Source organism: Acanthochromis polyacanthus, chromosome 22 (genome assembly GCF_021347895.1).
Source record: "Acanthochromis polyacanthus isolate Apoly-LR-REF ecotype Palm Island chromosome 22, KAUST_Apoly_ChrSc, whole genome shotgun sequence".
Lineage (NCBI taxonomy): Eukaryota > Metazoa > Chordata > Actinopteri > Pomacentridae > Acanthochromis > Acanthochromis polyacanthus.
This window is the reverse complement of record NC_067134.1, coordinates 27,854,189-27,875,902: the sequence shown is the minus strand read 5'-3', so window position 1 is coordinate 27,875,902 and position 21,714 is coordinate 27,854,189. Positions and strand designations below refer to the sequence as shown.

The following is a 21,714-nucleotide window of genomic DNA, read 5'->3' as shown; positions in this document are numbered from 1 at the left end:
CAGGAAGACTACTGACAGCCTACGTTGAAGTAAAATGTTATGATGATGGCGATTTATCGTTTTCATTTGGAAAGACTGGTGAATAAGAGCTCCGTTAGTGACCTACAGTTGGCAAAACCCACACTCCAGACTCAGACAACAAATGTCACAGGCTGCAGAAACAGCAGAAAACAGAATTCCTTTCACTGAGGACACTGTGCAAAATAAAATTAGAACTACTGTATGTTCCAACGCAGTTTAGTTTATTTAAACGACAACTTTAAAAACGTGTAACCTTTTGTTTGGACTGACATTCAGCTGTCAGACAGGCAGCTCTGTGGAGGGCAGAATGTCAGCTGGCCAAGTATAACGACCACGCATGCTCAGTGTGGTCGTTTGACGTTGCGCGCCTGCGCAGTCGCCCTCCGCGGTCATTCATTATAAAGCCCTGAGCTGCTCCGTCTCTTTCCACCTTCAGCCATTTTGACCATGTTAGGAGCTGTGGGACGCTGCTGCACCGGGGCTCTGCAGGCTCTGAAGCCTGGGGTCCAGCCCTTGAAGGCCCTCGTCGGATCCCCAGCCGTTCTTTCACGTGAGTCCCGCATGCTTGGTGTTTTTAAGCGAAATCGTACGAAGAAATGACGCATTAACGAAGTTGTCAGAAGAGGGCAGCGCCGATGCTAACGTTAGCTACTGCTAGCAACACGCTGGCTGCCCTGCCGGCGACGCAGGCCTTAACATTAAAATGTGAAATTTGAGATCCACTGGAGCTACACCAGAGCACAAAAATGATATACATATGCACCTAAGGTACTATTGAGTCATGTCAAATGTGGCTTAGTGAGCAGACTCTGTTTTTTCTTGCGCTAGCAGGAATGACCTTTGTGTAATGACATGAGGCGCTGTGTGAGTGGAGCCTGCTAAGTTAGCATCGCAACTTGGAGATTAGCAAGGTTAGACGGTCGTCCTCAGAGTTTACCAACAAACGGTTTAGAGCTTTCTGGCAACAACAATACCACTAGTAGGATGACCTGTAAACTTACATGCTCACGATTGCGTCGTTAGCAGTAGCAGGATTAGCAACATTAGCTCATTCATCTGTCACTTTGCACGCTAACGGTGTTTAGAGGAAATGCTTTGCTAGACTGTGCAGTAATCAAAACACACTTTTAATGCATGCAAGCGCACTGTTGTTGTTGGTGTCACTGCATTATTGTGGATGTTATTAAATGCTGACTAATACTTGAGGCTTCTGTGATTACTTGACATTGTAACGTAGCTAGTAGAGACGGTCCTGCCCACTGCAGAGCACCAGTCCACTAAAGACGAACCAACACAAGCACCGTAACAAGGTCACAGCTCCAGCAGGTATGTAGGACTTAAGGCTTAATGTACACACTGTGTGGGTCTTACTTTACAGGCAGAGACTATGTCGCACCTGCCGCCGCTGCCAGCGCCACCACCGGGCGCATCGTGGCCGTCATCGGTGCCGTGGTCGACGTCCAGTTCGATGAGGGCCTTCCTCCCATCCTCAACGCCCTGGAGGTCGCTGGCCGCGAGTCCAGGCTAGTCCTGGAGGTGGCACAGCATCTTGGTGAGCTGCTGTAACCTTCACAAACACAAACACACGCTGAAAACATTCCAGTTAAACTAACATCACTGTGTGTGTTTAGGGGAGAACACAGTGCGTACCATCGCTATGGACGGTACCGAGGGTCTGGTCCGTGGACAGAAAGTTCTGGACACCGGTGCCCCCATCAGAATCCCAGTGGGTCCTGAGACCCTGGGCAGGATTATGAATGTCATCGGAGAGCCCATCGATGAGAGGGGTCCCATCACCACCAAACAGTGAGTAGAAAATGAAGGAACTGATGAATTTAACAATAAGTACAGCATATTTTACTTTAATAAAGGGGTGTACCGATGTTTTGCTTGTGCTGTGATAAATACCATTTGCTCCTCTCACAGGACTGCTCCCATCCACGCTGAGGCTCCTGAATTCACCGACATGAGCGTGGAACAGGAGATCCTGGTTACCGGCATCAAGGTTGTGGACCTGCTGGCCCCCTACGCCAAGGGAGGAAAGATTGGTAAGAGCTAAAGCATCAATCACTGAGGGTGATTATTTGACTTTAGAGACTTTAAAGCTGCTCGTTCTAACCCTACCTTTGTGTTTGCAGGTCTGTTCGGTGGTGCTGGCGTCGGCAAGACTGTACTGATCATGGAGCTGATCAACAACGTGGCGAAGGCCCACGGTGGTTACTCCGTGTTTGCCGGTGTGGGAGAGCGAACCCGTGAGGGAAACGACTTGTACCATGAAATGATTGAGTCTGGTGTGATCAACCTGAAGGACACTACCTCCAAGGTAGGCGATTATGGGGGGAAAAGAACAGTGAAAATGTCAGTAATAGTTGCTCAAATCTCACCACTTACCTTGATTTGCCTCCCTGCTAGGTGGCGCTGGTGTACGGACAGATGAACGAGCCCCCCGGTGCTCGTGCCAGAGTGGCTCTGACTGGACTGACTGTGGCCGAGTACTTCCGTGACCAGGAGGGTCAGGATGTGCTGCTCTTCATCGACAACATCTTCCGCTTCACACAGGCTGGCTCTGAGGTAAACTTCAGTCACACGGAGACGAACAGCAGCTAAGAGGATTCCACTCAGGTTAGCCACGCTTGAAACTGACTGAATCCACCGGTATCCCCTCAGGTGTCTGCCCTGCTGGGTCGTATCCCCTCTGCTGTGGGTTACCAGCCCACTCTGGCCACTGACATGGGCACCATGCAGGAGAGAATCACCACCACCAAGAAGGGTTCAATCACATCTGTGCAGGTGAGGTTCAGAACGGTATCTTGATCCAGGCAGCTAATGAAAGAAGATTAACCCTCCTGTTGTCCTCATTTGTTTCCTTGTCTGGGGGAAAAAAAAAAAAATCTCCGGATTTCTGAAAATTTGCAAAACCTTTAGGAAGAAAATTCCTTGAAGGTTTTATTAAAAAAAAAAATCATGTAAATATTTTCAAAAAGTAAAAATCTTCAAAAAAATCCTAAAATATCTGAAGTGATTACATATTTTCTTTAAGAACATTCACAATAAAAATCAAACAAAACCAGTAAAAATTTCCTGGATTTTGGTATAATTTTAGTGTGTGAGCGAGTCGTCTGAAACTTTTTTTTTTTTTTTTCCCCCTCACATTTTCAAACTAAACCGGGTCAAATTTGACCCACTGGACAACACGAGGGTTAGGTGGGGTTACTAAAGCTTAACGAGCTTCATTTCTCTCTATAGGCCATCTACGTGCCCGCTGATGATCTGACTGATCCTGCCCCTGCCACCACCTTCGCTCACTTGGATGCCACCACTGTGCTGTCCCGTGCCATCGCTGAGCTGGGCATCTACCCCGCTGTCGACCCCCTGGACTCCACCTCCCGTATCATGGACCCCAACATCGTCGGATCCGAGCACTACGACGTTGCCCGTGGCGTGCAGAAGATCCTCCAGGTTTGTGACTTGATGGTTGCTTTCAGTTTAATCAGACAAACTGAACATTTATCATGGTAACCGGTTGAATTTTTTCCTCTTTTAGGACTACAAATCCCTGCAGGATATCATTGCTATCTTGGGTATGGATGAGTTGTCTGAGGAGGACAGGCTGACTGTGGCTCGCGCCCGCAAGATCCAGCGTTTCCTGTCCCAACCCTTCCAGGTGGCCGAGGTCTTCACCGGCCACTTGGGCAAGCTGGTGCCCCTCAAAGAGACCATCAAGGGCTTCAAGAGCATCCTGGGCGGTGAGTGTTGGAGATCCAGGATGTGATTTGTGAGCTCCAACTTGTTTGACTCTTACTAATATTACCGTTTCTCCTCTTTAGGGGAGTACGACGCTCTGCCCGAGCAGGCCTTCTACATGGTCGGCCCCATCGAGGAGGTGGTCCAGAAAGCCGAGAAGCTGGCCGAGGAGCATTCGTAAACAATCTGAGGGGAGGAGAAAAACAAAGAGAGAGGGGTTCTGTTGGTTAGGAGCACTTGGTTTGTAAAACATGTCAAAATGCAAATGTACCTGTTTCGTCATCCTGAAAAGAAAGTTCTATTTAATGTTTCCAATTGAAGATGGAATAAACGCTGTCTTTACACAAAACTACTTGTCAACTGTATGTTTCCTCATAGTTGTAGTTCCTGATCTTGTTCCTAGTGAGCAGTCTCATTAAAATGGCTGTCCTCATCTACTCTGACCACTAGATGGACTTCTGGAGCCATGTGAAGCTTTCTGAACTGTGTTGCAGCTTTTGTCACATACTGAAATAAAACGGTGGACAAATAATTGGATGCGTGTTTGTTTGAACTTCAGCTCATTAGTAGCAGAACATTCACAGCTGGGACGGTCCAAATCAGACGGAAAAATAAAGATTTAATGGAAATTAATGCTCAAAACTAACAACTGGGTGTTTTTAACACACTATTCTGCCCTTATCATAGGTAGAGCTGATATCTAGCTTGGCAGATCCTTTAATAAATATCGAAGAATCAACTATTGTGAAATTAGCATCACGTACAGAAAACTTGCGATTAGCCTAATGCTAGTTTAACAGTGAAAACGCCATAGGCAGGCTAACGCATTAGCATCGATCCCATTTTTAAGTTTGCCACACCAACAAGGAACTTTATAAAAACTTTCACCACGAGTAAGCTGAACACAAAGCATACGTATTACTTACAGATACGTGCTTTTTACGGTTCAACAGAGGTCAAATTAACGAGAAACAATTTGCCTCTAGATTTTCTTCAGTGGAAAAACTAATTACGGCAAGTCAATATGGTCAAAAAAGCGCAGCAACGTTGACCTGAATTTGTTTAAGGGGCGGCACATCCACCTTTACAAATACCTAAATTTGCAGATTAGCAGTCGTGTGCATTAGAAAAGTTTCAAGAATTACTGGGGAACAATAAACGTTCAAATGAGATGGGTCAATATAAAATTGAGGGACTTTTGAAGTCCATGGGAAAATGATCCATAACTCCGAAAAATGAGTCCAGAATGACATGAAATTTGTCCTAAATGATCCCACTGACACAAAAACAATCCAAGCTGATATAAAACTTGTTGAAAATAACAGGAAATTTGTTCAAAATGACTTGAAAATGCACCATAATTACAGCAAATGAGTCCAGAATGACATGAAATTTGTCCTAAATGATCCCAACGACACTAAAATGATCCAAGCTGATATAAAACTTGTTGAAAATGACAAATTTGTCCAAAATGACTTGAAAATGCACCATAATTACACCAAATTAGTCCAGAATGACATGAAAATTGTCCTAAATGACTTGGAAAATCATCCCAAAGACAAAAAAATATCCGAAAAGATTCAGCCACAAAATTTGTTGAAAAAGACTCAAAAATTGTGCGGGTTAATATTAAATTGAGGTACTTTTGAAGTCCATGGGATATATCTTGCATACATTTTATTAAAAAATAAAAAACAACTCGTGTGTACATATTATTTAAAAGAATGTTTCTGTAAAAATGCCATGTGGTGTTTGGTTATAGGTGGCCATGTTGATTTTAGGCCTGAAAACAGCAAAAATGTCAACTATGATACATAAAGTCATGCAGTTATATATTGACCCAGATGATTAAAAAACTATACTTTACATTCATGAAATAGCACACAGTTCTGCTGCAGGGATTTAGAATAGATCACCAAGTTGAACACAACTAATACCACAAACACTGCAAGATAAGATCTAATTCACTGTCACACTAAACCAAAGTATGGCAGAAAGGGATCAGAAAACCTTCAGCAAATTATTGCATCACATTTTTTATCATACTCAAATAATAGAGATACAATTAAATGAATGAAGGCTGGACCCACAAAGGCAGCAGAAACAGGTGATAAGTACACCCGATGAATTCATTTGTTCTTGACTTCCCAGCTATTCAGTCTGATAGTGCAGAGTAAAACTAGATAAATAGAGAAAAACTCTGCAGCAAAATCCACCGTCACACCCTTTGTTTATGCATAAATACCTCCTGATAGGCTGCAGACTGCAATAAGGACAAAATATGGACTTCAGTTGATTCTAAGGGTTCTTCTCAAGGAAAGTCACCCTCCAGAGGGTCCAATGTAAAAACTACACATTAACTGCACATTGTAAATTAGTAAAACTATAAATTTAACATCATTCCTGGACCTTCATCATAAGGTAAAATAATAGATTTTCCGTTGTTCTTTTGCCGTTTTGTATCTCATTTTTGTAATATTTTGTCTTGCTTTTGTTACTTTTTGTCTTTTTCTGTCTGACTTCTGTCGTTTTGTGTTTCCTGTTTGTCTCCCTTGTGTTTTTTGTCCCATTTTTGATCTCATTTGTGTATTTTTTTGTCGAGTTTTTGTCACTTTGTAACGTTTTCGTCTATTTTGTTGTTTCTTTTTTGTTTCATTTCCTGTCATTTGTCTCATTTTTGTCATTTTGTGTCTCATTATTGGAATAATTTGTCTTGTTCTTGTTTTTTTGTCGTGTTTTTGGAGTTGTGATCATAAAGTTAAATACTGTATCATTCAGTTCCAGATGTGACTAAATGTTGTGTTCCTTTGTAGACACTCTGTGATCTGGAAGTTATAATGAGGAAATGATAAACTGAGGATGAATGTTGGTGAAGTTTAACTTATTTTTCTGAAGAAATTTCAAGCTGTTCATGGTGTTTTATAAAAGATAATTCCTTAAATGCGAAAAAACAAACAACAAAAATAAGACAAAATATTACAAAAACGAGACATAAAATGACAAAAAATGAGACAACACAAAACAAAACAAAAAAGGAGTCAAAAAAGCTACAAAGTGACAAAAAATGGACAAGCAACACAAGTGAGACAAAAAAAACGCAAACGCTGCACAAAACAATGAAAAATGCAAAATACAAAATGAAAAAACACTTGCAAGACAAAATGAAATTATAAAACAGCAAAACTTGAGAGAAACAAAAGTTAGACAAAAAAATGAGACAAACCAACAAAACACAATATAACGAGACAGAAAGCGACAAAAAAAAACGGACAAGCAAGATAAAAAGACACAAAACGACAGAAATGAGACAAAAAAAACAAATAAAGCAAAACTCAAAAGGACAAAAATGTGAGACAAATGAAAAAAGTCAGACAAAAACAAGATAAATATGAAAAAAAGGAGACACTAAATGACGAAAGAACAATCTAGCATTTTCCTTTCTGATCCAAACAACTTGTCATGGTCTAGAAATGATTTTAAATTTATAGTTTTACTAATTTACAATCTGCAGTTAATGTCTTCTCTGTAATTTTTAATCTTTGAGGGCCGGATTGGACCCTCTGGAGGACCACTTTTGGCCCACGGGCCTCATGTTGGACACTGCTGTTGTAGACTCACCTTAACTGAGGTCAGTGAGGTCTGCAGATCTTTGGATGTTTGTCTTATGACTTCCTGGATTAGAAGTCCTGGGAAGGTTCTCCATCTGTGGATAACGTTTCTCACTGTGGTGTCGTCCTTTCCTGACTGATAAATGTCAACGTTCCTCATCTGTTCTTGAATCTCTCTAGAACGTGGCATCATGTGCTGCTTTTTGAGAGCCTTTAGCTGCTCCACAACACCAGACAGGTTCTACGTCCTGATGTTTAGCTCCAACAAGCCTGGCAGTAATCATGTGTGGGTGTGGCCATGGAATTGAACCAGCTAACACATGAATTTGGTCATTTGGTAGATTGGTAGTTCACATATCACACACAGGGCAAAAAGGACAGCATTTTACCTTCTTTACCTGAATTGTATCTTTCTCTCATATTAAAAGTAGTTTGAAGATCTTAAACATTCATGTGTGCAAAAATAGAAGACATCTGTAGGGGGGCAAATACTTTTTCATGGCATCATGAGAGGAAATTGGTTTACTTGTGATGTCCCAGCAGACATTACAGTCCTGTTTCTGGAAAAAAAAACTACACAGAAACTGTCTGTTCTACCAGTGATGAAGAAAATATCACTCCTTTTGCTTGAGATACCTTCTATTGTCACTCCATTTCCAACAGATTTCCACTATTCTTTTACCTTTTGTTATTTGTTACCATCTGCCAGACTCCTTGATTCAACCACCTTTTGTTCTTTGCTGTATCTTAAATTTCCCTCTGGATTATAAAGTATTTATCTGTCCATCTATCCATGTTACTGATTGGCAACCCTACCCAAATTAACCACTATTCACCCTTGCATTTCCATTCTGCTACCCTCCAATCATCCCTATAAATCCTCTGCAAATGTTCTTGGTCTTCTTCCCTCCACAGACTCATGCTCTGTGTTGGTAGACCCATTAGAATACCAATAAACACTTGACTACAGCAAACTTCCAAGGACTCAGAGTGAAATTTCTTCAACACCAGCAATTCAAATTCTGTGAATTTCCACCTCAGAAGAGCAGAAACCAGAACAGTCCTGCTCCCTGTGTACTTTGTAATCAAGGCCAAACTTACCAGCGCTTTTATTGCTCGTCCTTAAACCTTTCGCACACGCCTAATCGACAATGTCAAGGACATTAGCCTGAACTGATCTATCTGATCGTAGATAAGGTGGCTTTGTAAACAGCCGACCGAGCCCACAGAATGAAATCAGAGAAGAGACACTAGCTGCGTTTCCATTACCCTTAGATATGCGCAAAATGTAATTAGCGCAATAAAAAACTGGTAATGGAAACACCTGAATTTCGAAAAAGGACTAAAATATCGCTAAAAAGTTTTTACGGTCTCATGAGGTGGTTCTTCAGACGTTTCGACATTGAAAAATATCGCAAAAGTGCAATGGAAACACGTTTTTCACAATTATACGTCACTGGACGTGACGTACCTGGTCACATGACCAGTTCTCTCGGAGTAAACATGGCGCGGTACGTGTGGACAAAGAGGAGACCCAGACTTTTCTTGCCCTTATTCTTGAGAAAAACATCACTGCCATACCAGACAGCAAACAGCAGAGGAATGCAGAGTGTTAGAAGGAGATAGAAGCGGAAATGAGGGAGAAAGGGTTCGTCCATCTTCCTGCAGTGAAATCTCGCGGGATGATATTTTACGAGAGTTACGATGCTTCTGCCCAGAACAACCTTCAATGGAAACACGTTCAAAGCACAAACATACTTTGTCGAAATTTTAGAAATATTGCTTTTATTTTGCGAAAAACTGTAATGGAAACCCAACTACAGACAGGCTGAGAAAGAAGTCTTTGAATTCCATACAAGCAGCACATACAAGGTAATGCTTGAACTAGATGGAGACATACAGACTTATTGTATCTGCCTGGCGACAGGAATGGCTTGTGAAAGCAGGATGTAATCGCTGACACATGTTGGCATGTATGACAGCGGCAGCCAGAACAGCTTAGCATCCCAGCCGGGGGAGTATCGAGTGCGAGGCCGGACAGCCGACACAGCGTGCTCCATGCAGTGGACCACCTTCATCAGGTCTCCATCGCTCATCTTCGCAACTTTGTCTGATATCAATGCCAGCGCTAGGAGGGAAAATGAAAGCATTACGATCACTAAATAATAAGCTAAGCAGTCACATAAATGAAGAAAAACCAGATAAATGCGTACACTTCTGGAGATATTCACTGCCATAGTCGTCCCTGACGTCCTGAGGCAGTCGCTCCCACAGCATCTTGACGTTCTTGCTCAGGATGGCAGTGTCGGTCACATTGGTTTTGAAGAAGCCCGGCTCGATGCAGAGGACTTTGACACCAAAGGGGGCCATGTTTATCCTGAGAAGGACATTTCATTTAGTCTGGGTCTGTGTGCAAACTAAGAACGTTGACATCAGGCTCAATAACGTGAGTTCACCTGAGGGCGTCGTTGAACGCTTCAACGCCGTACTTGGAGACGGTGTACGGACCCCCGGTAGGGCTGATCCTCCCAAACACGCTGGCCACGTTCACCACCCTGCCTCTGGCTTTCTTTATCAGCGGCAGGACGCTCAGGGTCACAGCGATGACCCCGTCCAGGTTCACATCCAGCATGGACTTGGAGTCATCGATGGTCAGCCAATCCCACGGCGCCGAGGGAACGGAAACACCGGCGTTGTTCACGACAGCCCACAGGCCTGGCGGTTTACAGCAGACCAGTCAATGACATACTTCGCCCACACAAATTCCTTCACGAGGGCAGTTTGAAGCAAATAAGTACACACTGAAAAGACTTAAGATAACAAGGTGTGTTTTAGAAAGAACAGCAAGTTAATCCAGAAAAAATTAATCATTCAAGAACCCAACAAGGTTTAACTTTCCCTGGGACAAAGTGTTGATGCAGCCTTAAATGGGGGGAAAAAAACATCAGAAAAGAAGCAGGTTTAATGTTCACTGTCTTCTTTGACTTGTCACTTAGCACAAAAGAAACAAGACAACCCCCCAGAGAGGGCAGTCCTAGTATGGATCCAAAATAACTTTAAAATATCTTCAAACTATGAAAAACTTCTTTAAAAAATAGGAATTATTCACAATTATAGTTTTATAAACATCCGTGGTCCTCAGAGGTGGATCTGTAGCAGGATCACAATCATGTGATCAAGTAGTGTTCACTTGTTGTCATGGTTACAGTGACACCGTGCTGCTATCTCACAATGATACAGAAATCTTTAACAAATCTGTGGATCCAGATTATAAGCAGCATCACTGCCAAAATCTGATCACTTGGTCCTTGTGTCATTTCTGAACTTCACTGAAAAATTTATCTAAATCCATTACTCTGGTTTTGAGTAATGTTGCTAACAGACAGACAGACAGACAGACAGACAGACAAACCAACGCTGATCGTCACATAACCCCGCCGCACTACATCCAGGAAGGAGACCACATCTAGGGAGCGGACTACATCCAGGAAGTAGACTACATATAGGGAGCGGAATACATCTAGGAAGTAGACCACATCCAGGAAGGAGACCACATCTAGGAAGGAGACTACATCCAGGAAGTAGACTACATCCACGAAGTAGACTACATCCACAAAGTAGACTACATCCACGAAGTAGACTACATCCAGGAAGGAGACCACATCCAGGAAGTAGACTACATCCAGGAAGTAGACTACGTCAAGGAAGTGGACCACATCGAGGAACCATTCCACGTTGCCCTACTTCAGATATTTCAGTCTACTCACCACTCTCCCCAACCTTGGCCTTGATCATGGTCGCCACTTTCTCCACGCTGTCCTTGGACCGGACGTCCAGGTGCGTGGTGGTCAGGTTGCTGGAGCAGGCCTTCTTCAGGTCCTCCTCTCCCTTCTCAGTGAAACACGAGGCGATCACTCTGAAGCCCTTCTTGTCCAGATGCCGGGCCAGGAGGTTCCCGAAGCCGCTGTCACAGCCGGTGATGTAGACATACTTGCTGCCCTTGTCGGACACTCTGGGCAGCTCTCTGATCCAGCGGTAGACCAAGAAGAGGACCACCAGGCCCAGCAGGCAGAGAAACATGACTGGAGGAACAAAACGGAGACATCCTTTAGGCCCATCACGAGTGGTTGGATCTACGACTTCTTTTTCCGGTAGTAGGGGTATTAAAGCACCCTTAATGTTTTCTGGATGTTTCAGGAGTAGCCTGTTTGATGAACTTGACTGTAGGAGCTCCTTTTTAATCTGTGCAGGGCTCAGTGAAACATTAACCTGCTGCACGTGACAAATATGGACAAAGCAGGTATGTAGAAACAATGCAGTTCAGATACACACGTGGACAAAATTGTTGGTACCCCTCAGTTAAAGAAGGAAAAACCCACAATTCTCACTGAAATCACTTGAAACTCACAAAAGTAACAATAAATAAAAATTTATTGAAAATTAAATAATCAAAATCAGCCATCACTTTTGAATTGTTGATTAACATAATTATTTAAAAAAAACAAACTAATGAAATAGGGCTGGACAAAAATGATGGTACCCATAACTTAATATTTTGTTGCACAACCTTTTGAGGCAATCACTGCAATTAAACGATTTCTGTATTTGTCAATGAGCGTTCTGCAGCTGTCAACAGGTATTTTGGCCCACTCCTCATGAGCAAACAGCTCCAGTTGTCTCAGGTTTGATGGGTGTCTTCTCCAAATGGCATGTTTCAGCTCCTTCCACATATGTTCAATGGGATTCAGATCTGGGCTCATAGAAGGCCACTTTAGAATAGTCCAACGCTTTTCTCTCAGCCATTCTTGGGTGTTTTTGGCTGTGTGTTTTGGATCGTTGTCCTGTTGGAAGACCCATGACCTGCGACTGAGACCAAGCTTTCTGACACTAGGCAGCACATTTCTCTCCAGAATGCCTTGATAGTCTTCAGATTTCATCGTACCTTGCACACTTTCAAGACACCCTGTGCCAGATGCAGCAAAGCAGCCCCAAAACATTACTGAGCCTCCTCCATGTTTCACCGTAGGGACAGTGTTCTTTTCTTCGTATGCTTGGTTTTTGAGTCTATGAACATAGAGTTGATGTGCCTTACCAAAAAGCTCCAGTTTGGTCTCATCTGTCCAAAGGACATTCTCCCAGAAGCTTTGTGGCTTGTCAACATGCATTTTTGCAAATTCCAGTCTGGCTTTTTTATGAGTTTTTTTCAGCAGTGGTGTCCTCCTTGGTCGTCTCCCATGAAGTCCACTTTGGCTCAAACAACGACGAATGGTGCGATCTGACACTGATGTACCTTGGCCTTGGAGTTCACCTTTAATTTCTTTGGAGGTTGCTCTGGGCTCTTTGGATACAATTCCAACGATCCGTCTCTTCAATTTGTCATCAATTTTCCTCTTGCGGCCACGTCCAGGGAGGTTGGCTACTGTCCCGTGGGTCTTGAACTTCTGAATAATATGAGCCACTGTTGTCACAGGAACTTCAAGCTGTTTAGAGATGGTCTTATAGCCTTTACCTTTAAGATGTTTGTCTATCATTTTTTTTCGGATGTCCTGGGACAATTCTCTCCTTCGCTTTCTGTTGTCCATGTTCAGTGTGGTACACACCTTTTCACCAAACAGCAGGGTGACTACTTGTCTCCCTTTAAATAGGCAGACTGACTGATTATGAGTTTGGAAACACCTGTGATGTCAATTAAATGACACACCTGAGTTAATCATGTCACTCTGGTCAAATAGTTTTCAATCTTTTATAGAGGTACCATCATTTTTGTCCAGCCCTATTTCATTAGTTTGTTTTTTAAATATTATGTTAATCAACAATTCAAAAGTGATGGCTGTTTTTGATTATTTAATTTTCAATAAATTTTTATTTATTGTTACTTTTGTGAGTTTCAAGTGATTTCAGTGAGAATTGTGGGTTTTTCCTTCTTTAACTGAGGGGTACCAACAATTTTGTCCACGTGTGTATGCAGTTCTGTAGTTATTAACAGACGGGTATTCACTCTTGCATAAGACTACAGTAAATACACTACCGTTCAAAAGTTTGGGGTCACTTAGAAATATCCTTATTGTTGAAAAAAAAGCAGCTTTTTTCCAATGAAGATGACACTAAATAAATCAGAAATCCAGTCGAGACATTGTTAACATATTTCTACTATTCTACTATATTTTTGCTGCATTTTGTATGTATTTTAATGTGTTCAAAGATTTGGGGTCATTCAGGCAATTCCATGTTCTCCATTAAACTCCCACTTTTATCCATGTGCTAACATAACTGAACAAGGGTTTTCTAATCATCAATGAGCCTTTCAGCACCATTAGCTAACACAATGTAGCATTAGAACACAGGAGTGATGGTTGCTGGAAATGTTCCTCTGTACCCCATGGAGATATTCCATTAAACATTTCCAGCTACAACAGTCATTTACCACATTAACTATGTCTACACTGGATTTATCATTCATTTAATGTCATCTTCATTGGAAAAAATGCTTTTCTTTCAAAAATAAGGACATTTCTCAGTGACCTCAAGCAACACAGAAAACATTGAATAAAAACGCTGTCATTGATGTGGCAGGTCAGCCAATCAAGCCTTTGATAGTTTATTACTGATGAATATGGGGCAAAGAAGGTAAATTGTTGAAAACATCTGACGCCCAAATGTCCTCCAGTTCTGGAATGATCCTCACTATCATGGAGAAGGGGGGGGGGGGAAAGGACTGAAGAAGCTGAAATCAGATGAATGTAAGGTATGCTCATGCTGTCAACAAACCCTTCTATGGCCCCAGTGGTTTCAGTGACTAGAAATGAGACTGAAACAGACACAGCAGCAGGATCACTGGGGAGCTTCTGTTACTTTGCATGCTCCGACTGCAGATGTGTTGAAACTTTAGTTGCCGATGGTGTTTTTCAGTCCTGACAAGCCTGCTCAGACTTTATCCCCTCTTCGACGGGGTTGCTTCAGAGCGCCAGAACACAGACAAGGTTACTGGAAGTGACTGATCAAGTTCACCGACCCGGAGTTTCTTCACCTCTTTAACAAATCCGATTTTAACTGACGATAGAATCTAAACATTCAGACAGAAACTTATTATTTTTTTAGTGTTTTACCACCAGTAGCGAGTCTTACCTGCAGATCCGAGGTGTTCAGTCCGTCAGCCAGCTCCGGTCTGTTCACTGTGGAGGGGGAAGCCGCAGGTCGTTGATCTGAACGTCCATGTGATCCACAGCTGAGGACAACAGCGCCGCCTGGGGGCAGGAAGAGGAGCAGCTTCTTAAAGGAAACATGGTTATGATTTACACTACCGTTCAAAATGTCTTCATTTTTGAAAGAAAAGCAATTTTTTTTAATGAGGATAACATGAAATGAATGATAAATCCGATCTAGACACTGAAAAATGGGAATTCAAAACACAGGAAAATTAAACTAAACTGGAAAAACAGGAGTTAAAAACACTAATGATAATGACAATATTTTAAAATTATCCAAAAGACACAAAAATTATACAAAATGACAAGAAAATTGTACAAAATGATTAGAAAATTGTCCAGGTCAATATATAATTGAAGGACTTTTGAAATCCCTTAATTATATATAGACCCGTCTAGAATGACTTGAAAATCATCCATAATTACGGAAAATTAGTCCGGAATGACATGAAATTTGTCCAAAATGACTCGAAAATTGTTCAAAATGATTCAAAAATTGCCCAAAATGACCTGAAAATTATCCCAAAGACAAAAAATGACGCAAAAATGATGAGAAACGATCCAAGCTGTTCTTAAAACTTGAAAATGACAAGAAAATTGTCCAAAAGGACTTGAAAATGCCCCATAATTACAGAAAATGAGTCCAGAATGACATCAAATTTGTCCTAAATGACTCAAAACTTGCCCAAAATGACTCGAATTGTCCAATATCACACAAAAATGATCCCAAATGACAAGAAAAGATCCAAGCTGATATAAAACTCGTAAAAATGACAAGAAAATTGTCCAAAATTACTCAAATTGTCCAAAATTAGTCAAAATGTATCCAGAATTATTTGAAAATGTTCCATAAAACAGAAAATTAGTCCAGAATGACCTGAAATTTGTCCTAAATGACGTGAAAATTATCCCAAAGACACAAAAATGATCCAAAATGATGAGAAAAGATCCAAGCAAGCAAGGCCTGATGCTGTCTGATATTTTAATTACTTTAGCTTTTGACCAAATCAAAGTAAAATAATATTTTCTGTGAGAAAGAGCAACAGACTAATTAACTTTCTAATCTGTGTTCTTTTAGCTGCAGGTCAATCGGTGTAAAACAGACTTTGTTTGTGGATAAAAAGCACAAAACAAACAAAGTGTGATGGAACGACTGATAGGACCAGGTCCTGCACAGTGTTAGCAAAGGCAGCGCTGATGAGGAAAATCAAACTGCTTCCTGTTTCCTCTCATTGTCTCAGGGACTTGTTTCCTGTTCTGCTGAATGGATGAAATATTGCCGATAGTTCTCCTGTGAAATGCTGAACTGTTTTCAGTCCTACTAATTTACTGCTGCTATAGATTGTCAACAAACTAGACTCAGTGCTCTACATTGTCTAATGATGGTTGTCCAGCGTGGGTGTGGACCAGACAGCGACCTGTTGGTGAGGAGATGTTTCGTAAAGTCCATGACAACACATGCAGCTCACTGAGGGTCATGTGAGCATTTCTACATTTTTACCACCAGGTGGTAGCGGTGTTGTTTGGTCTGGAGACGCTGCTTTCAGTCACTCCGAGAAGAACTGGTTCCATCCATCCACCTATACACTATGCCTAAAAATGTGATTAAAGAAGTTACAAAGCGATAAAAAAAATGGACAAAAACAAGACAAAATATTACAAAAATGAGACACAAAACAACAAAAGAACAATGAGCAATCTAGGATTTTACTTTCTGATCCAAACATCGTGTCATGGTCTAGAAATGATTTTAAATTTAGAGTTTTACTAATTTACAATCTGCAGTTAATGTCTTCTCTGGAATTTTTCTACTTTGAGGGCCAGATTGGACCCTCTGGAGGACCACTTTTGGCCCATGGCCCTCATGTTGGACACCCCTAGTATAGATAATGGATGGATAGACGGATGTTTTTAATTTGCCCATAAGCCTTTGTTGCATTTGGTGCCTAATGCTGATCTGATTGCTGCAAGTACAACTGGATGGATGGTTGGATGGAAGAATGGATGAATGATGGATGAATGATGGATGGATGGAGGATGGATGAATGAATGATGGATGGATGGATGGATGGATGAATGGATGGAGGATGGATGAATGAATGATGGATGGATGGATGGATGGATGGATAAATGGATGATGGATGGATGGATGATGGAGGATGGATGGATGATGGATGGATGGATGGATGGATGGAGGATGGATGGATGGATGGATGGATGGATGATGGATGGATGGAGGATGGATGGATGGATGGATGGATGGATGGATGGATGGATGATGGATGGATGGATGGATGGATGGAGGATGGATGGATGGATGGAGGATGGATGGATGGATGGAGGATGGATGGATGGATGATGGATGGATGGAGGGACTGCAGAAGAAGCAGCAGGATCTCTACTGATCGCTGTCTTACATTTGGTGCATTTTTCCTGTCATGTTTCCCGACTTAAGTTTTATTACCTTCATCTTTAAATTTTCAAAAAGTGACCTTTCCATGAGTGCAGACATGTCACCATGTCCTCCTCCTGTGAATCACTGTATCCTCGACAGAGTCCTTCTCTTTGCAGATTCCTGACAACGTTTAGAGGCAGCGGTGAACGACCGACGGTTCACCACCACCTACCAGCACACGCTTGTTTTCATGTGCAAGCATGCATATCCAGTCAGTGGTTTTAATATAAATAATATAAATCACAAGCCTAATCTCATACATAACTGATGTTGGACTCATCAATAAAAAAAACATTTTGTGTTTGTCTCACATGATTAAAATATAGACCTTCTTTACTCCTGTTCTTCAAACTTTAATGATTTAAACCAACCATCAGCAGCACCAGAAAGCATAAATATTAGATTAAGCTGTTGATTTTCCCTTTTGTTCACTGATGGATCAGAATTTGTACTTCAAACAAAGAGGGAATACTCATAGCAGCGAGGGATTACATGCAGGCTGTAATCTGCACTTTAATTTTATATTTATTTTTAGCTTAAATTCTGCATCGTGCATTTTTCTAAAAAAATCTTGAATTGTTATTAGGCTTGAAGACATTATTCTACAACCTTTGAGAACTCGCAGTGCTTTGCTGAGTCGAATGAACAACATTGCTTGGATACAACCTGGAGCTGAGCAGGAAGCCAAACTAGAAGAGGGCAAAGACCTCCAGTTCAGATGTCACAACATGTCAACACATTCTAACTCAGCTTTAAAGTCTGCAGAACCTTCGTGGAACGGTGCAGTGATTATGAGATACTGAAAAGTCAGCCAAAGGATTGAGTAACATCTGTTTAACACTAATATAACTTTAATTTAGCAAACAGTAGCAACTCTTAGACCTCCTGAATGTAATTAATCTCATTTGTCCTTTCAAAAGTTACATATTATTTATGAAGCACAACATGATTACTTATTAACATATTTAACTGAACAGTGTTGTAGTTATGAGGTAATATTAAACCCCCAAACATACATACGTACAAATATATTTAAAAGAAACATGTCCAATAATACTACTTTTTATTATATTGTCGATCCAGTACTTATCTGTACTTTTAGATTGTTTTTTTTACAGCAACATGTAGCTAAAGTTGGCCAGCTAACTAAGCTAACGCAAAAAACACGAGCTAAGCTAACGCTAAAAACTACAAGCAACTATCCGAGCAAAAGAACATGGAATTAAAATATTACTTGTATTAAAAAATTACAGTAGCACCAGTAGTAAATAGCCATAAGGTCAGTGATGGTGAAACTGATGGTGTAATATTTTGTGATTTTTAAGGGCAACATGTATCTAAATACTAGCTAAAAGTTTATCTAAAAATCAGCTATTTACGCTAATGCTAAAACCTATGAGCAACCATCCCAGCAAAAGAGAAGTAGAACAGAGAAGCAGAACACGCCGTAACACAAATTAAACTCCGGTTCAGTTATCTTTCATGAGACGTCTCTGCTCTTGTTGGTTTAATGTGTTAACTACGCAAACAGCTCCAGATGTGTGTAGTGTTGAGTCGTTAACTTTCTATTTTTCTATGTACCTATTGTGGTCCTTTTGACACTGAGGTGAGGAGACAGTAGGATTATAGGCTGTTGCATTAATGTTCCACAAGAAATATTGCAGTGTTGAAACTTTAAAAAGTGCAGCGACGACTGAATCAGTACATGATTCCTGTCACTCTAGTTTACTTCTGTATTTTGGTTCGGCAGAAATCATTCAGATGAACTTAGTCATCTATTAATCAGCAAACTGACAGAAAATGTTGCTCAAGTCTGGAGAAGCTGACGTTACATCAGTGTGATGTGTAGCTCTGACTATCATTCCCTGTGGAGTTTTCAGAGAAGAAAAACTGCTTCATTTATCTATAAAAGAGCACTGAATTAAAACATTATTTATATGAAAATACTACAGTAGCATCAGTAGTAAACAGTCATAAGGTCAGTGAACTGATTGTTTGATTTTTAACAAAATGTATCTAAATATGACTAGCTAGCAGTTTATCTAAAAACTAGCTAAATAAGCTAACACTTAAAACCATGAGCAACCATCCCAGCAAAAGTGCACTGCATTTGTGTATTTTAACTGTTAAATTGAACTTATTTTTCTTCAGAAATCTCCTGTTTTTACTATGTTTTGTAAAAACATAACTCCTTAAATATGAGCATTTTAAGAATGCATGTTTTTGCACTAAAACACGTAAAATGTGGAGTTGTGGCTATTTGTAGGTTATTATGGTGTGATTTTACTGATCACTTGAGATCAAATTGGGCTGAATGTAGAACCTGAACTAAAATGAGTTTGACACCCCTGCTTTAAATAGAAAATGAACTCACTTTATTGCACTTATTATTTATAGTAAATCTAAATCCAACATAAATCAACAAAGAGAATCACACAGCGCTTTTACATTGGGGAAGACTTTTAAATTAGACCTTGATTTTCCTGTTTAATAATGACTATGAATTTCTAATTCTAAATCTTGCTAGAAGAATCAAAACAATAGACACATCCAGTACAATATATAGTTTTATATTTCCTTGATAATCCACCCTCCAACTTAGAACCATAATCAATTCACGTTTGACACAGTTGAGCAGAATTTTCATTATGCCTATGATCATCTTTGTTAGAGTAAACTGTGCTGGTGACGCATGCCTGTAAGAAAAGGCTGCATGTGTGACTCATGAAGTAGATATGTGAAGACTGAAAAGAAGCCTTGATAAGGATGTTTTGTGAGCTGTCTGTGCGTCATTGTGCTTGCCAGGACACATTCTGTCAGCCATAACATGATTTAATCGCGCGATGTACGAGAAAACAAACATTATATGAGATTTGAATGTACACAAAATCATACAAAGACATTCGCACACAATGTGGCGATGCAGGTTGTAGTCAGATTCCAACTCCACCACAACGGACAGCTCTCAGACTCCTCTTAAACTATGTGTGTTCACTAAAGTGTTTGCTCCTTAATTAAAACTATTTAATCCCTGCACTAATTAGGTGCTTATGAAGTGTTCTGTCCAAGTTTTGGAGAACTGAACTCTTTTCACAGTCCAACACTCATGATGTTAGCCAGTTCATTACCATTATTCAGTTGACTTAGAGGCAAGCTAGCGTAATAATCCAGTGTACAGCACTACAATACTCCACGCAAAGTAAACAAACAGTTTGAACAAGGTTTTTGTGTATAAAGCTCAACACAATGGCGTCTTCATTTGTAGAATAAAATCATTTCTCATGTGAAGAATATATTTGTCCACAGGATTGTATAATACTCATTTAATGTGTCCACTTGTGCGATGACATCGGTCACATTCAACTTGTGCTGATGCAGAAACAGTGCTGAGCCTCCGCAGGTAAAATATTTGCTCCTGTAAGGTCAATGGCCTTTTTAGCAGCATAAACCGGCAGGACACTCACCTCTAAACAAACCAATCTCACCCCAAGTTCCAGCCAAGCCCAAATCTGATCGATAACAGCACGTGAGTCACTGCTAAAGTAGACCGTGTGTCGATCAGAACACTGAGGAAAATGCTGGGCTGTTTCTGTGAATTGTAGTTGACTATGTGGGGTGATAATTTGGGTTGTTAGGGGTTCTGTAAAGACACTGTTGGGCTGTTAATGCTGGATTCAAAGGAGGCTTTTTGACATCAGCTGTTGGTTTATTCATTCGTACCCAGAGAGCAAACTATGGGTGAATCAATGTTGAATCTATGTTGAGACCGAACGTAGAAATTATACAGAAAGCGTAAGGTTGATAAAATGTTGAGTCAACTTTTGCTTACATAGATTACATGTTTGCAAACATAGATTCAACATTAATTAAACATTGACCTGTCAAACATTTTAATTAAGCCAAAATACAATGTAGATTCAATGGTATCTTTTAAACACAAACTTCAATGTTAACAAAATGTTGACATTTTAACCCTAATTCAACATTGATTTAACATCTTTTGCTATCTGGGTAAAGTGTGATTTATGGTTGAAAAGCAAACGTTGACTCAACATTTTTATCAACCTTGCGCTTTCTGTATAATTTCTACATTAGGTCTCAACATAGATTCAACATTGATTCACCCATAGTTTGCTATCTGGGTATTTATTTAGTTTCTTACTTTTGAACCTTCTAGATTCTTCTCTTCCAGTTACAGTTTCACACAACACAGACAAGGCAGTATTTTACGATAGCTTAAAATGAATACTTTTGCTATTTATTTTAGGTTGTGGTAACTGCATAATTTTCAGCTAATTTCACTGTTAAAATACAACTTGGGGTCATAGTAGTGGTGGAGTGAGGGGGTAGTTGTTTTAATTCTTTGACATTTATTAACTAGCCAACCAGCTGCTCGCCAACATTAGGTATAATGTTAGCTAATAGCCACTATATCTGCAGCCGTTTTGCACTGTTAATATGAATAATTTCACTTTATCTGTAATAAGTTGTAGTCACTTCATCATTTTAAGCTAATTTCACTATTAAAATACATCCTGGGTTCATAGTAGTCGCTTGAGGGGTAGTGGTTTTAATCCTTTAACATTTATGAACTAGCTAACTAGCTAGCAGTTCCTTACACTCGCAATCTAACATTAATAACATTTGATCTAATATTTGTATGTCATGCTAACCCGTTAGC

At 40.6% G+C, this 21,714-nt stretch overlaps 2 protein-coding genes across 2 annotated transcripts; one reads left to right on the top strand and one right to left on the bottom strand.

Annotated features, from left to right (window-relative positions):
• The first annotated feature begins 414 nt into the window (after positions 1–414).
• Positions 415–4,297, top strand: atp5f1b (ATP synthase F1 subunit beta). The gene is made up of 10 exons (XM_022209388.2): positions 415–571; positions 1,400–1,573; positions 1,653–1,827; positions 1,948–2,069; positions 2,160–2,344; positions 2,434–2,592; positions 2,689–2,811; positions 3,268–3,480; positions 3,566–3,767; positions 3,849–4,297. Exons 1-10 carry the CDS (start codon positions 469–471, stop codon positions 3,944–3,946), a joined length of 1,554 nt encoding a protein of 517 aa, XP_022065080.1. The 5' UTR covers positions 415–468; the 3' UTR covers positions 3,947–4,297.
• A 4,844-nt stretch (positions 4,298–9,141) lies between these two features.
• On the bottom strand, positions 9,142–14,638 carry LOC110961684 (retinol dehydrogenase 7-like). Its single transcript, XM_051943379.1, has 5 exons — positions 14,499–14,638; positions 11,141–11,455; positions 9,830–10,088; positions 9,587–9,750; positions 9,142–9,501 (listed from the first exon to the last, which is right to left on the bottom strand). The coding sequence occupies exons 2-5, from the start codon at positions 11,451–11,453 to the stop codon at positions 9,278–9,280; spliced, it is 960 nt and encodes a 319-aa protein (XP_051799339.1). The 5' UTR covers positions 11,454–11,455; positions 14,499–14,638; the 3' UTR covers positions 9,142–9,277.
• Between the last annotated feature and the right edge of the window lie 7,076 nt (positions 14,639–21,714).